At 42.2% G+C, this 13,079-nt stretch overlaps 1 protein-coding gene across 1 annotated transcript in view; it reads left to right on the top strand.

The window, feature by feature from the left end:
• SNTB1 (syntrophin beta 1) overlaps window positions 1-13,079 on the top strand; it is a 124,231-nt gene that overhangs the window by 71,109 nt on the left and 40,043 nt on the right. The window contains exon 3 of the mRNA XM_072999291.2: window positions 92-299. Coding sequence (XP_072855392.2) covers window positions 92-299 — 208 coding nt within the window. The remainder of the gene's footprint in view (window positions 1-91; window positions 300-13,079) is intronic.

Genomic DNA, 13,079 nt, shown 5'->3' with positions numbered 1-13,079 from the left:
AATTGTATATCTGGATTAATGTGTTTTTCATTGATTTTGAGAGTCAACAAAATTTTTCATCTTGTTTTCCTTGTCTATTTTTCTTCTCCAGGCTTGTTGAAGTTCATTCTCCTGATGCCAGGCATACTCTGGTTTTGAGGAGCAAAGATTCTGCTACAGCCCAAGCATGGTTTCATGCTATTCACTCCTGCATCAGTGACCTCATTCCAAAGGTCATCTTGGAGGTCAAAGATCAACTGGGTAAAGCAGGACTTGCTGGGAGCCGAGAGATTCGGCATCTAGGATGGCTTACAGAAAAGGTAACAACATTTTATTTTTAAATTCAACTGCTGTCCTGATGTTCTTAAAGCTGTCTATGGAGCTTGATCACGTTGAGACTATTTTGTTTCAATTGAGCAGAATTTGTTTTGGTTCAGTTTATGCCCCATTGTTTCCATCTTTGGTTCACAGTGGTGAATTCATATAATCCCATTCACACTTAGATTTTCAGTGTATACAATAAACAGGTAGAAGGTTGGGAGGACTGTGCACCTTGAACCACCAAACATTGCTTTACATATTAAACGTATCTTTGTGCACACCATTGTGTTAAAATTCACACTTACCCCTAATTTGTTAGCATTTGCAAGAATAAATGGAAAATTAGTTGTTTTAATTTATTAATGGTCAGTATCCTGTTTAAATCACCAGGCACATAATGGCCATGGCAGAATAAAATACATATATATGATCCTTTTCCCTAAACCAAGAAAAGCAAATAGAGGCAAAAAATATCGTCAAAGTCTCCCCCTTCTTCAACCCCTCTAGAATATAGAGATTTCCTTACTGTTCTTTTTGTTGTTTAGTCGTTAAGTCTTCTTCAACTCTTCATGACCCCCCATGGATCAGAGCACGCCAGGCCCTCCGGTCTTCCACTGCCTCCCAGAGTTGGGTCAAATTCATGTTGGTAGCTTCGATGACACTGTCCCACCATCTCATCCTCTGACATCCCCTTCTCCTCTTGCCTTCACACTTTCCCAACATCAGGGTCTTTTCTAGGGAGTCTTCTCTTCTCATGAGATGGCCAAGGTATTGGAACCTCAGCTTCAGGATCTGTCCTTCCAGTGAGCACTCAGGGTTGATTTCCTTACTACCACCACTCAATATATTCTTTAATCTTACTTGATGCTCCCACCAGCAGGCAGCAAAAATAATTCAGGAAAGCAAAGAGGGAGGGGAAAAGAGGAAAATAATCTATTAGAAAATCAGCAAAAAAAAAGAGTACAGTATTCACAGTCACAAATGGAGAACTCAATCAAGATGGAGGCACCACAGAGCACACAGATCACACCCGCAAAAGGAAACTGAAACAAAACTTTCTTCACTAGATCCACAAGCAATCCAGGTTCTTCTACAACTCATTCCTGCCCCGGATGTTCTGATTGGCTGCTGACAGCAGTCCTCATGACGCAATTTGTTTAAACATTTCCAAGGCAATTGGACAGACAAGAGGCGAAGGAAAGGGCAAACAAAAGAAAGAAAGCATGAAAGAACCAGAGGCTTTGGTGATCCTCTCTTTTGTTAAAACAAAGCATTTGGATTTCAGAGGCTCTCTTTTTGACTTAAATGAAAGAACATGAAAATGAAAGTAATAGCGTCTTTCATGGCCTACCCCACTCCTTAATTCAGGTAAACCCCAAAGTCTCATCCCTAGTAGCAGGCTTTTTAAATATCATAATTGACAGGGGTTTCAAATTGGAGGTGATTGTGTTATAAATAGTAACAATCTCATTGGAATGTCTAGGTAGCTCAGCTGTTCTTAGTATCCAAAGCTGTTAGACTCAGCATTCTTGCTTAGCATCAGAAAGTTAGTCCCTGTGACCATTCAGATCTTTGCCCATTTAGGGTTTCAAGAGACATGGAACTTGGATGATGCCCAAAACTGTAAGCTGATGCCAAAGTGAGATGCTTTCATAACACTTGGTACATGCTTGGAGTGGGGTTGCCCTTTGTGTGGTATGCATCTCGTGTTTGTAGTTAAACTTCAACTGTAAATGACCTATGCCATTCAGTTTCTTCTTGGAGGTCAATGCAGTCAAACCTGTTTTGACTCGTTAAGCCATCATCTTAAACTTCAGACTGGACAGTAGCGATGGGATTTTTGGATTTACTGAACTAAAAATGATAACTTGGTCCAGCTAAGCCTCAAACTGCCTTTCTACCAGGTGCATCACATTCAGGTGTTTTGAAAGGCTGGGGAAGAATTATGGTATTTGTAGTTCAGAAAATCCAAAAATCTCATTCCTACTGGACAATCTCTGGATCCATTGTGCCTACCTAGGAACCCAACCAGCATCTCACTAAAGAGCAGAAATTTGTTGCCAAGAATTAATTGTAGCGTTAGGTAGCCGTGTTAGTCTGTGCTAGCTTTTGTGGACAAGTCCACTTTGTCAGATCATCATTATACAAGGAAATTACACAACTTCCTTTATGCGAGTGTAATTCAGTAGTAGGGATATGGAGTGTGACTGTGATTTCCAAAAAGAAGAAGAAGAAGAAAAGAACAAAACAAAACCCCATAAAATTTATGATGTTTTAGCAAATGCAGAAGAAAAATGAGCTGAGTGGGGGCTTTTATTTAAAGTAAACATTGCCATGATAAGATTTGTTCCTTTTAAACCCAAAGTCAGTTTTTTTTTTAAATTATGGTGCTTTGGAGATATGTATGTTTCTTCCGGTGTGTGTGCTCATGATACATAAAGCAAACTGATTGTTGGTTTAGACGTATAGCCTGCTCATTTAGTGGACTAGCCACTACTCTTATTTATAACATTGAGTCATGTTCAAGAGCACATAGGGGGTCATAGATTAATTGAGTTGGGAGGACTATAAGGTCACTAAGTCTAACTCCCTGCTCAGTGCAAGAATTCAGATCAAAGCAGATCTAACAGATGGTTATCCAGTTTTCTCTTGAATGCCTCCAGCGTTTGAGTGTTCAACACCTCTTGAGGTAATTGGTTCCATTATCACACTGTTCTAACAGTTAAGAATTTTTTTTCTGATATTCAGCCTAAATCTGGCTTTCCGTAGCTTGAGCCCATTATTACATACTCTGGGATGATTGAGAACAGATCCTGCCCCTCCCTCTCACTGTCTTTTCAGTAAAGATATATACACCATCCAACTAAGCTTCAAAGATATAAAAGTGACTCTCCATGTGGTTACATGTGCCTTAATGAACAATAGCACATAGCCCCTGATACGTATGGTCAGAGCTTGGACGTTACTAGTTACAAGTACTGTAAAAAGGTAAAGGTTCCCCTTGACAAATTGTCCAGTTGTGTCCGACTCTAGGGTGCGGTGCTCATCCCCGTTTCCAAGCCGTAGAGCCGACGTTTGTCCGAAGACAGTTTCCGCGGTCACGTGGCTGGCATGACTAGACACAGAATGCCGTTACCTTCCCACCATGGCGGTACCTATTCATCTACTCACATTTTTATATGCTTTCGAACTGCTAGGTTGGCGAGGAGCTGGGACAAGCAGTGGAAGCTCACTCCGTTTGTGTGGATTCGAACTGCTGGTCTTTCAACCTTGCAGCCCAGAGGCTTTGTGGTTTAACCCTCAGCGCCACCACGTCCCTAGTAGTACTGTAGTTAGATATAATTAGATTTTTTTATAGCAAACAATATGACTAACAGTAGGTGTCATGAATAAAGTCTAACTTACTTAAAAATAATGCGTATCACATAGTTACTTTCAAAAGTTACCTTGAAGAGCCTTTAAGACATTTTTGATGGGATTTAAACATCTTCAATGGCAGGTGTTCTGTCTTTTTATTAATATTAATATTTCTAAGTTGCAGTATCAGAATTAGTTACTAGAGGGACCCAGAGAACATTTCTCTGTCTTTTTCTGGTATGTTGATCAAGACAATGCCACGCATGAATAATGTGCAACACAACAAATTGCTTGCCCAATCTGCGTAATGCTCACAGCATCCTGGCTCTAAAGAATGGATGAATAACACGCTGTGTTCCTTTCAAAATACGTTTTAAGTTGCACCTATGACAAATGATATGTTGCTGACTATAGATCACATAGTTCACTGTATACGTGTCTGTGTGTCTCTGTGTGTGTTCTAAGTGTAATTTCACTTACCAGTTGGTAATTATTCTTCATTGATTTTACAGTTATATTTCATGCTGCACTGGAAATAAATGTTAACCAGTTGTGCCCTAGTTTAAAAATCAAACCATCTTGTTCATGAAGTTGGTTGGGAGTTTTGTTAGATGGCCCTTAACAGCATGGCCAGCCCTAGTCAGGGGTTCAAAGCATTCATGTAGTTAAGGGAAATCTCCACATCCCACACAGCACGCTGAACGTTTTCCTCACCCTCCATCATGTGAAAGCCATTGTCTCCAGTCAAGGACAAAAACAGAGAAGGCACCACCAGAGCACTTGTTCCCTTGTTCCTCGCTGTGTGAGTAAATTGAGTGCCTGAATAGGCTATTATCCTGTAGTGACAGGAAAGCTATTTTAATTAAGCCACATTTCATTTCTCTTCTCTTTGTCCTTCTCACTGCATATCACCACAGTCGTTGTTTAGTGTGGGATCACTCCACTCCACTCATTTATCCTACTTTTTTTCTGAATAATACCATCCTCCAGTCATGGGTCTTCCATCTTTTCTTAGACCACAGACTTTTCTTAAATGTCTTCATTCAAAAAAAAGAAGAGGAGAGCGTTCTTTACAGGTGTAGGTGCCATGAGCACTTGAAGGGGAAGGGTGATATGGGCGTTAGTTGTATTTAATATCAGACTTTCAACGATCTTATCTATAAATCAGCCTCATACGTACCGTATTTTCCAGTGTATAAGGCGACTGGGCGTATAAGACGACCCCCCAACATTTCCACTCAAAATGTAGTTTGTTATATACTTGCTGTATAAGACTACCCCCTCTTCCGCATGCGTGATTCTGGTTCCTTTTGCTGGGAGAGCAAGGGTTTCCTGGAAGAAGGACAGCATCAGTGCCGAACAGCAGACTGTCAGGAAGCAGCAGAGAGGCGGCAGCCATTTTGGAGTGGCAGCAGCCATTTTGAGAGGCAGCAGCCATGTGGTCGCATCCCAAAATGGCTGCCTCCTCTCTGCTGTTCCCGACAGTCAGCTGTTCGGTGCTAGAGTCAGGCTGTTCCCAGGCTAGGAGCGGGGCTCTACTCGGTCTTACTACCAGATAAGTGACTTCGCTGGGAGAGAGGGAGGGTTTGCTGGACATGCAGCTGGCGTACAAGACGACCCCCCCACTTGGAGGCATGTTTTCAGGGCGAAAAAGTCATCTTGTACGCCGGCAAATATGGTAATCCATAACCTTCTTTCCTCCATCTTCTTGGACAATTCAGCCGTCATGGAGCCCGACACCACTTTCTCCTCCCATCCTCCGGAGCAGGGCTGCAGAGGAAACATTACTGAGCTAGAGAGGAACAAATAGTTTGACAGGTAGAAAACAGCTGCCTCCGTCTACAGAGTGTTCTTGAGTGAATATGGTGATGAGGGAAGGAGTTCATAGCAACAGTTTCTTTCAGTCCTTGGCCTCTGCCTTTCTCCTCAATTTTTAATAAGGCTCTCTATTAGCTGTCATTCTTGCTTTCCCCATTTATTAGCTGGGGAAAGCCAGTGCTTGCAACCTGTGTTGAAAAAACATCCTGCAGAGGTGCTGACCTTTGCTTTTTTCATATTCTCTCATTTGAGAATGAGTCCCAAGACCAAACACACTGTTAGATCAATCAGTCATGTTGGAAGGGGAAAAACACACACACACACACACACACACACACACAGAGAGAGAGAGAGAGAGAGAGAGAGAGAGAGAGAGAGAGATTTTGCTTGGACAGTAATGTGCAGTTAATGAGTTGTATGCTGCACGGATTAACCTCAGACCTCAGGTGGTTTAGATGCAAAACACACTGCAAGATCACCTTAGGGCACATTAGAAAAGAAAGGAAGGAAGAAATACACACCATGCTGGCATGTTAATTGAAGTGGGCCATTGAAACAGCAAAGCAGAATGCAGGTTTACTGCTCATGCAGTGTAATCAAGGGAAGGGGGACCAGTTTTATTAAGTTAAAAAAAAACTCACCAAGACCCCATCACAAAGCAAATTTTATGGGCTGTGAAATAAGAAGAATCTGAGTGTTTGAGATGGAAGGCAGTGGCTTTATTCAGTCATACTGTAGTTTAGCATGGCGGGACCTTTTAATAGATTTCCCAGGTAAGCCAAGAGTTCCCAGGTAAGCCAAGATTTACAAGTTAATATATGTTTCATGAAGTTTTGAAAACAGATCAGGGCATTTTCTGGGTGCTGCCCGATGGAGGACGTTTAGCACGAGTGGCAGCAGGGCCCGGCTTCTAACTTGGTGGGGCAATGGATGGGGGCAAAGACAGAGCAAAGTGCAAAACTGACAGGCTTGTCTTGCTCTGTGATGTAATAATTCTTACCGGTTTGGACGTTCTTCTATCAAGCATTTAAAGCATAGCTCAGCCCCTGTGGCACAGCTTTCATGGCTATAAAGGCAAAGTAAAATTCTGTTCCATATAACTGCAGTACTGCCTGCAAACCGCAGCTCCATTCTATTAATAGCCTTTTGTTTCTGATTCCTGGTTGGCGATAATAGCAGAATCCAACTGCAGGCACGCTTGTCCCAGCTCCCGCCAACCTAGCGGTTCGAAAGCATGCAAATGCAAGTAGATAAATAGGTACCACCTCGGTGGGAAGGTAACGGTGTTCTGTGTCTAAGTCGCACTGGCCATGTGACCACGGAAGATTGTCTTCAGACAAAAGCACTCCCAGCCTGCTTCTGGGCCATGAGACTGAGGGTCCCCATTCTTCCCATAGATCCGGTCAAATCAATCTCAAGCAGCCTTTCTGCATCCACATCATACGGCTGGTGGGGCAGCCAAGGACGTCAAAGCTGCAAAATGTCACACAGGCTTGTGTGACAGGCTTGAACTAGTCACTCTTCCCAGGTTGAATATACTACGGCAGCTAATTTGGAGCAAGAGTTCTGAACAGAGGGGTCAGGGGACTGTTGCATGGAAGCACTCCTTTTGAGCTAGCAACAATTTTGACTGCATGGAAAAAAAGGAACTAACTCGAACATCATGCACACAAAGCAAGGCATGTGGATTCAACAGCACAGAAACACTTCGGAGCCACAGATTTATTTTGTTCTTCTGTTAAACATCGTTACTGTACAGAAGATGGAAGTTGAGTTAAGGAAAAATCCACCCATCCACTCCCAACCAGGCTGCTCACTCGGGTAATGTAAGGATGGAGGTTGAGGCTTTGATGGTTGCCTGCCTTGGTGAGAGTGAGCTGGAAAGCAACAAGACCACTTGTCTGTGTGTGTGTATACACACACACACACACACACACACACACACACACACACACACACACACACACACACACACACACACATATTTTTTAAACCAGGATGAACAAGGTGCCACCTGCAAACCCCATGTGGTATTCACAGAGTTTGTTTATTGTGACCCTGAAATAATTTGTTTCACCCTCAAGAGAATACTAAGGGCAGCTTCTCTGCGTTTTGTCCCCCGACCCATTTTCAACCAGGTAGACTTTTTTTCTACATAGGAAGTAACCCCTGGTCCATTCTAGCTTTCAAAAGGCCCCTCTCAGGCCTAAAATTACTTGGGAGCATGTGGTAACATTACCCCTGTACCTCTTGCAGAATGTGAGAGGTTTTCGAGGGTTTTTTTTAAAAAAAATCTTGGATGGGTGCAACTCTCCAAAGGTGAGTAAGGAGATATTAAAAGGGAGAGTACCAATGTTTTACAGGGGTGGGGAACATGCAGCCCAGCACCTACAAGATCCTCATATACCCTAAAAATTGTAACTTTTGTCAAAATAGAAAGATAAAAAGATTTTGTTGCGACGAAGACTCAAGTTGTGGGGTTTGTCAAGCCGGACTTCACCGACTCAACTTGGACTCAACTCGGGTTTATGATTTGTACTCGGAACCTACTCACCCCTCCTTTTGTCTGGGGGAAGAAGCTTGTTTTTGATAGGGACTTGGGACTCGGGCTTGGTGCCAAAGACTCAGACTTGGTGGTTGGTACCAAAGACTTGGGCTAGGGATTTGGACCCAAGGACTTGCCGACATCCCTGGATTTGGGGGTTGTGGGAGTGGCTGTGACCTTCAAAGGTCCAGGGATGGTTGTATATGGCCCTCAAACCTCTGGAGATTACCCAACCTAATGCAGCTCAAAGCTTACCGTTGCCTGTTTGTGTAATGCCCACAGATGAAGAGTGCATGCACACATCAATTCAACCCAGCCTGGAAAAAGGGATGGTGGGAATTCTAGTCTAATATCATCCAGTGTTTATGCCTGAAATGGACTAGTATCTGTACTTGAAAATAAGATTAAAATGGCTCACTAAGAAGGCGGTGTGATGAACTGCTGGATAGCTCAGCACAGAGGCAGAGGTTGGGAGTTGGATTCCCCACTGTGCTTCGTTGAGAGGGACTGGACTCTGTCGGATCCCTTGAACAGCTCTGCAGTTTCAACATTATTATTCTATCTGCTTTGACCCGAATTTAGTATGATTACTAATTCTCCCATTGAATCTGTCAGCCATCAGCTAAGCTAACCTCAGTGCAGCCAGCCCTAGGCTAGAATCCCAGTACACCCAATGTTCTCTTCTCTCCTGTTTACCTCAGTTTAAGGATTAGAAAAGAAAACAAACCTTGCATGCAAACCACACAAAAGGAAGGAGCAACAGGTCGGAGCTGAAAGAATCAGCCAGCAGCAGGAGGTTGGGTGTGCAAAAGGTTAGAATAAAGAGACTATCCGTGTGTCAAAGGCTGTCCCGGGCTGACTTACAAGACCCAACACATGTTGCTTATTTTTGAGGAAGAAGAAGAAGAAGAAATATCTAAAAAGCCTGAAGCCGTAACTGAATGTTGACCAAGCTGTTCCTGAGCTATTTTCATAGACTTGCATCTGCACAAAGCCAGAAAATGAGACATAAGGCCAGGGACAAGTGTGGGAACTTGAAGGGCAGGCCAAATAAGAATAGCCTTCAGAAAGGAGAAACATTATCATGGCCAGTTCAGACTCAGTTCAACCAAAGACCTCTGGAGCCTCATTCAGAGACCTCTCCCCAACCATGCTGTCTGACATCCTTTGACCAGTGACAGTGTCCAAGTTAGAAGCTGGGACCTTTGACATTGCTCAGTTTAGAGCTTTCCTTATACCATCTGCAGAAGGAGGGCGGGTGAAGAAATCAACCTTGAACGTTTGAGCAGCCCGGCATAATGGGGAGAGATGAAACAAAGGTATTACAATGGCTTCGGTTTATTTTAGGAACATACAAGCAAGAAGCAGTGAATAAAGTCTTTGAAAAAGCCCGCATTTGTGACCTGAAGGAAGATCCTATCCTTAGGAAGAATGAATGAGGGAATGTGAAGGTGGAAAAATGCAGGGGAAACAGCACTAGGTAGAAAATGGCGGGGAGCACTTGTTAGCATCAGTTCTGCACGCAAATGAGGAGTCAAGATGTCCGCATGCACAGTCACCCCGAGCAGTGAATTAGACCAGGTTTTCTTAAGGATATCAAATGAGAGTATGTATTTGATAGGCTCTCTCCTATCTTTGATTAAGATAAGAAGGGAGGTATGAGCAATGGAATTGGAGGAAAAAAGGAATTGATTGCAAATTTATCAACAACTATGAGATTAATAGTAGCAAAGAACCAGAAAGTTAAATGTGATTTTCAATTAAATGAATGGTATAACAAAGTTTGGAATGTAGCCATTAATGATAAGTTAATGTGTAATATTAAAGTAAGGAAAGGCTTGATAAATAAGAATATTTTTAGAGATATATATGGGGTGAAGGTAATGGTGTTGTATTAATAAAAGGGATGAGTTGTGTACCTCCATAAGAGTCAGTGTATTTTTGGAAGGGAAATAGGGCTTCATAAGTGGAGAGAAAACTGAATGTATCACCAACGGTCCTTGTGGGGAGGGGAGGTGCACTTTGGTTTATTACTGTAATTATAATTGTAATATTGTGTGGATTAAATTGTTTTTAAGTTTGTTCTATATATGTTGGATTTTTCCTTTTCTGCTAGTCTGTGTTTTGTTGTTTATTTTACCTACTAAAACTAAAGTGTGCTGCTTATATACCACTCCAAACCGTAGTTCTTGAAGCTCTCTCTGGCTCATTTACAATTTAATTACACAGGCTAGATCTTGCCCCACTACCACCACCACCATCGCAAGCTGGGCACTCAATTTACTGACTTTTATTTTTTTCAAAAAAACCAAAGAAGGTGTGAGAGCTCCCAGTGGACAGCTAAACATAGCCCAAGGGGCATTACAGTGGGGTCTTGACTTAAGAACGACTTGAGTTAAGAACATTTTGACTTAAGAACCGCTCTCATAGGAAAATATTGACTTGACTTAAGTACTTAGATTTGAGTTAAGAACTGAAAAAACCCACGTGGGAGGCAGGGAAAGTGCAAAATGTGGACTTTCAGTTAACTGTTGGGCAGTGAAAAGGGTGCCTGTCTGCTTCCTCACTCTTCCTAGCGTTTAGAGAGTGGATTGTGAGTCTGCAGACTGCCTGGTACTGCCTGGGCTGTATTTTCCCTGCCTTCCCTGAACCTTTCTTGACCTAAGAAAAAAAGAAACAAAATATCCCCCTCTAGTGGTCAAAGGCGGAATAGCAGCTTCCCATTAGTTTCTATGGACGGAAAAGAGCAGATACGGATCAAATGGTTTTCAATGCATTCCTATGGGAAATGCAGATTTGACTTGAGAACTTTTTGACTTGAGAACCGCCTTCCAATACGGATTAAGTTCTCAAGTCAAGACCCCACTGTATTTATTAGGACAGTGCAGAGCTCAGAAACAATTATCTACTTAGTTACCTTGCGTTGTAACTGGGTTGTAACTAAGTTACATTTCGAAGGTAACATAACAAACACATATGCCAAAATCCTGCTGCCAGTTAAATAGTTCCTGCCCTGTTTGCAGGGTTAATGGTTCTCAGTCCTTTCTTTTATGTAGACATCACCATCAAAAGCTTTTTTGAGACCATCTCATAAACAAGCCATTTTAAACTTAGCCTCTGGCAAGCCAAAATAAACTTTATCTATCAAAGGGGTATTACAATTGCAGCTATTTATAGTGAATAATTGCACCCATTTACAAGTGTTGATCTATTTCAAAAAAGAAAGAAGTCGTGTCAGTGGAATCTTTCCTTTTCAATTGTTTCATCTGTTTTACTCCATTCTAAGGACTCAGGCCTTGTTGATCTGTCAATACAGAGACTTCCTGCTCTTATGGGCCACAGGTTGGGAATCGCTCTGTGAGAAAAACAGAAGGCTGTCCTATGCTGTATCAGACATTGGGTCCATCTCACCCAGAGATGGGGAATGTGAGGACCTCTAGCACTGTTATATGGCAACTCGGTCACTACTGATTATGCTGGGGGGGGGTGATGAAAGTTGCAATCCAACATCTGGAGGACCATCTATTTCCCACCTCTGGTCTTGCCTAGTATTGCTATCTGGCAGGAACTTTTCAGGGGTTGCTAAGGATTAAACCTGCGAATTTCTGCTCAGAAAGCATGCAGACCTTTTTCTTTTTTGAATGGCTACTACTGTTCCCACACCCTCTCCATGTTTGTGAGAAAACATTTGTGTGCGAAGATTTTGGGAGCATGTGCAGCCCTACGAGGCAAACGAGAGTCCCCTGAAAGTTTACTAGCCCTGGGTTTGTGGAGCAGGATATGAGTTTGGGTTTTTTTGTCTTAGTCACTTGAAATGAGATAAATTAAGTTTGGGAATGTATTTCCAGTACAACGTGTTTAACGATTGCAGCCCAAATCATCAATGGTTAGCACGGAATATTTTCCGACATTCAGTTTCCTACATTTATTCAACATTGGCACTCCTTTCACATTTGGTACACATAACTCTTTTTCATTCAGGCAAGAAATACATCCATCCTGAAGACTAAACACACTGGGTGGCCCCTGATCTCAGGACCTGGGGTGGTGTGTGTGTGTGGGCGGGGACTCATCTAAAGTGACTACGTGAATCACAGGCCAACAGCAGTTCAATAAGTAGCATACAGCTTAAGAAATAATTCAGTTTCTTGTAAACGTGTGGCACTAATCTGAGGTGGGCCCAGCTCATGCATGTGGGTAAAGTTTAAACCTGTCATCACCACCTCACTGTTTTTTGTTTCAATATTTACCTTCTGCAGAAGGGGAATTTTTTAAAAAAAACCTAAGTTGCTTGGCATGAATTGAGGTATTTTCAAGCACTTTTCAGTGGATGACGAGAAGATTTTTGAAATAAAAAAGATCTGGGTTGGGAGATCTAAGCATTCCTCAGCCACAAAAGAGGATCCCAATGGAAAAAAAAAAGTTATGAAAAAATGATTTGACTTACTGTAGATCTCAGCATATGGCAGAAAAGCCCATCCCATCTCAAGGATGAGCGCTTGGAGGTCTGTTTGTATGTGTGTGTTTTTCTATCTGTCTTTCATTTAACCTTACAACTTGATGGATTAATCATGTAAAGCTTTGGGGACACATGTCAAAAGGAAGGATGATGATTTCTCTTGCAAAGGCAAAATTTGGTTTAAAATTATGGGGAAAGCCCCCATTTCAAGAGGTGGAAGGATTTCACCATGTTTCCCCACACACACACACACACAACTTGCTTTAGGCAGGGGAAGAGGACTTTTTAAAAGTTAGAAATAGTGAGAAGTTTTTAATTGGGGGAGTGGGGTGTGCTAAATAAGGAAAGGGGTGTCACACTGCTATGTCCGAGTGGCTTGCAATGTTGATGCTGGGACAGGACAGAGGAGAGGCAGTAGGGAAATAAAATGTTTTCTGGACTGCAAACCATCATTTTGTAGCATTTTCATGCATTTTTAAAAAGCGACTCCTTTAGTCCTTTTAGTTCCTTTTATGAAAAGGCAAAGCAATGAGTTACTTTTTGAAAAAAAGTTTACTGTATCAGTATCCAATTACTTTTTTTCCTTTGGAGGAATAGCTC

This window comes from Pogona vitticeps, chromosome 4, assembly GCF_051106095.1.
Source record: "Pogona vitticeps strain Pit_001003342236 chromosome 4, PviZW2.1, whole genome shotgun sequence".
Taxonomy (NCBI): domain Eukaryota; kingdom Metazoa; phylum Chordata; class Lepidosauria; order Squamata; family Agamidae; genus Pogona; species Pogona vitticeps.
This window is presented reverse-complemented; position numbering and strand designations above follow the sequence as displayed.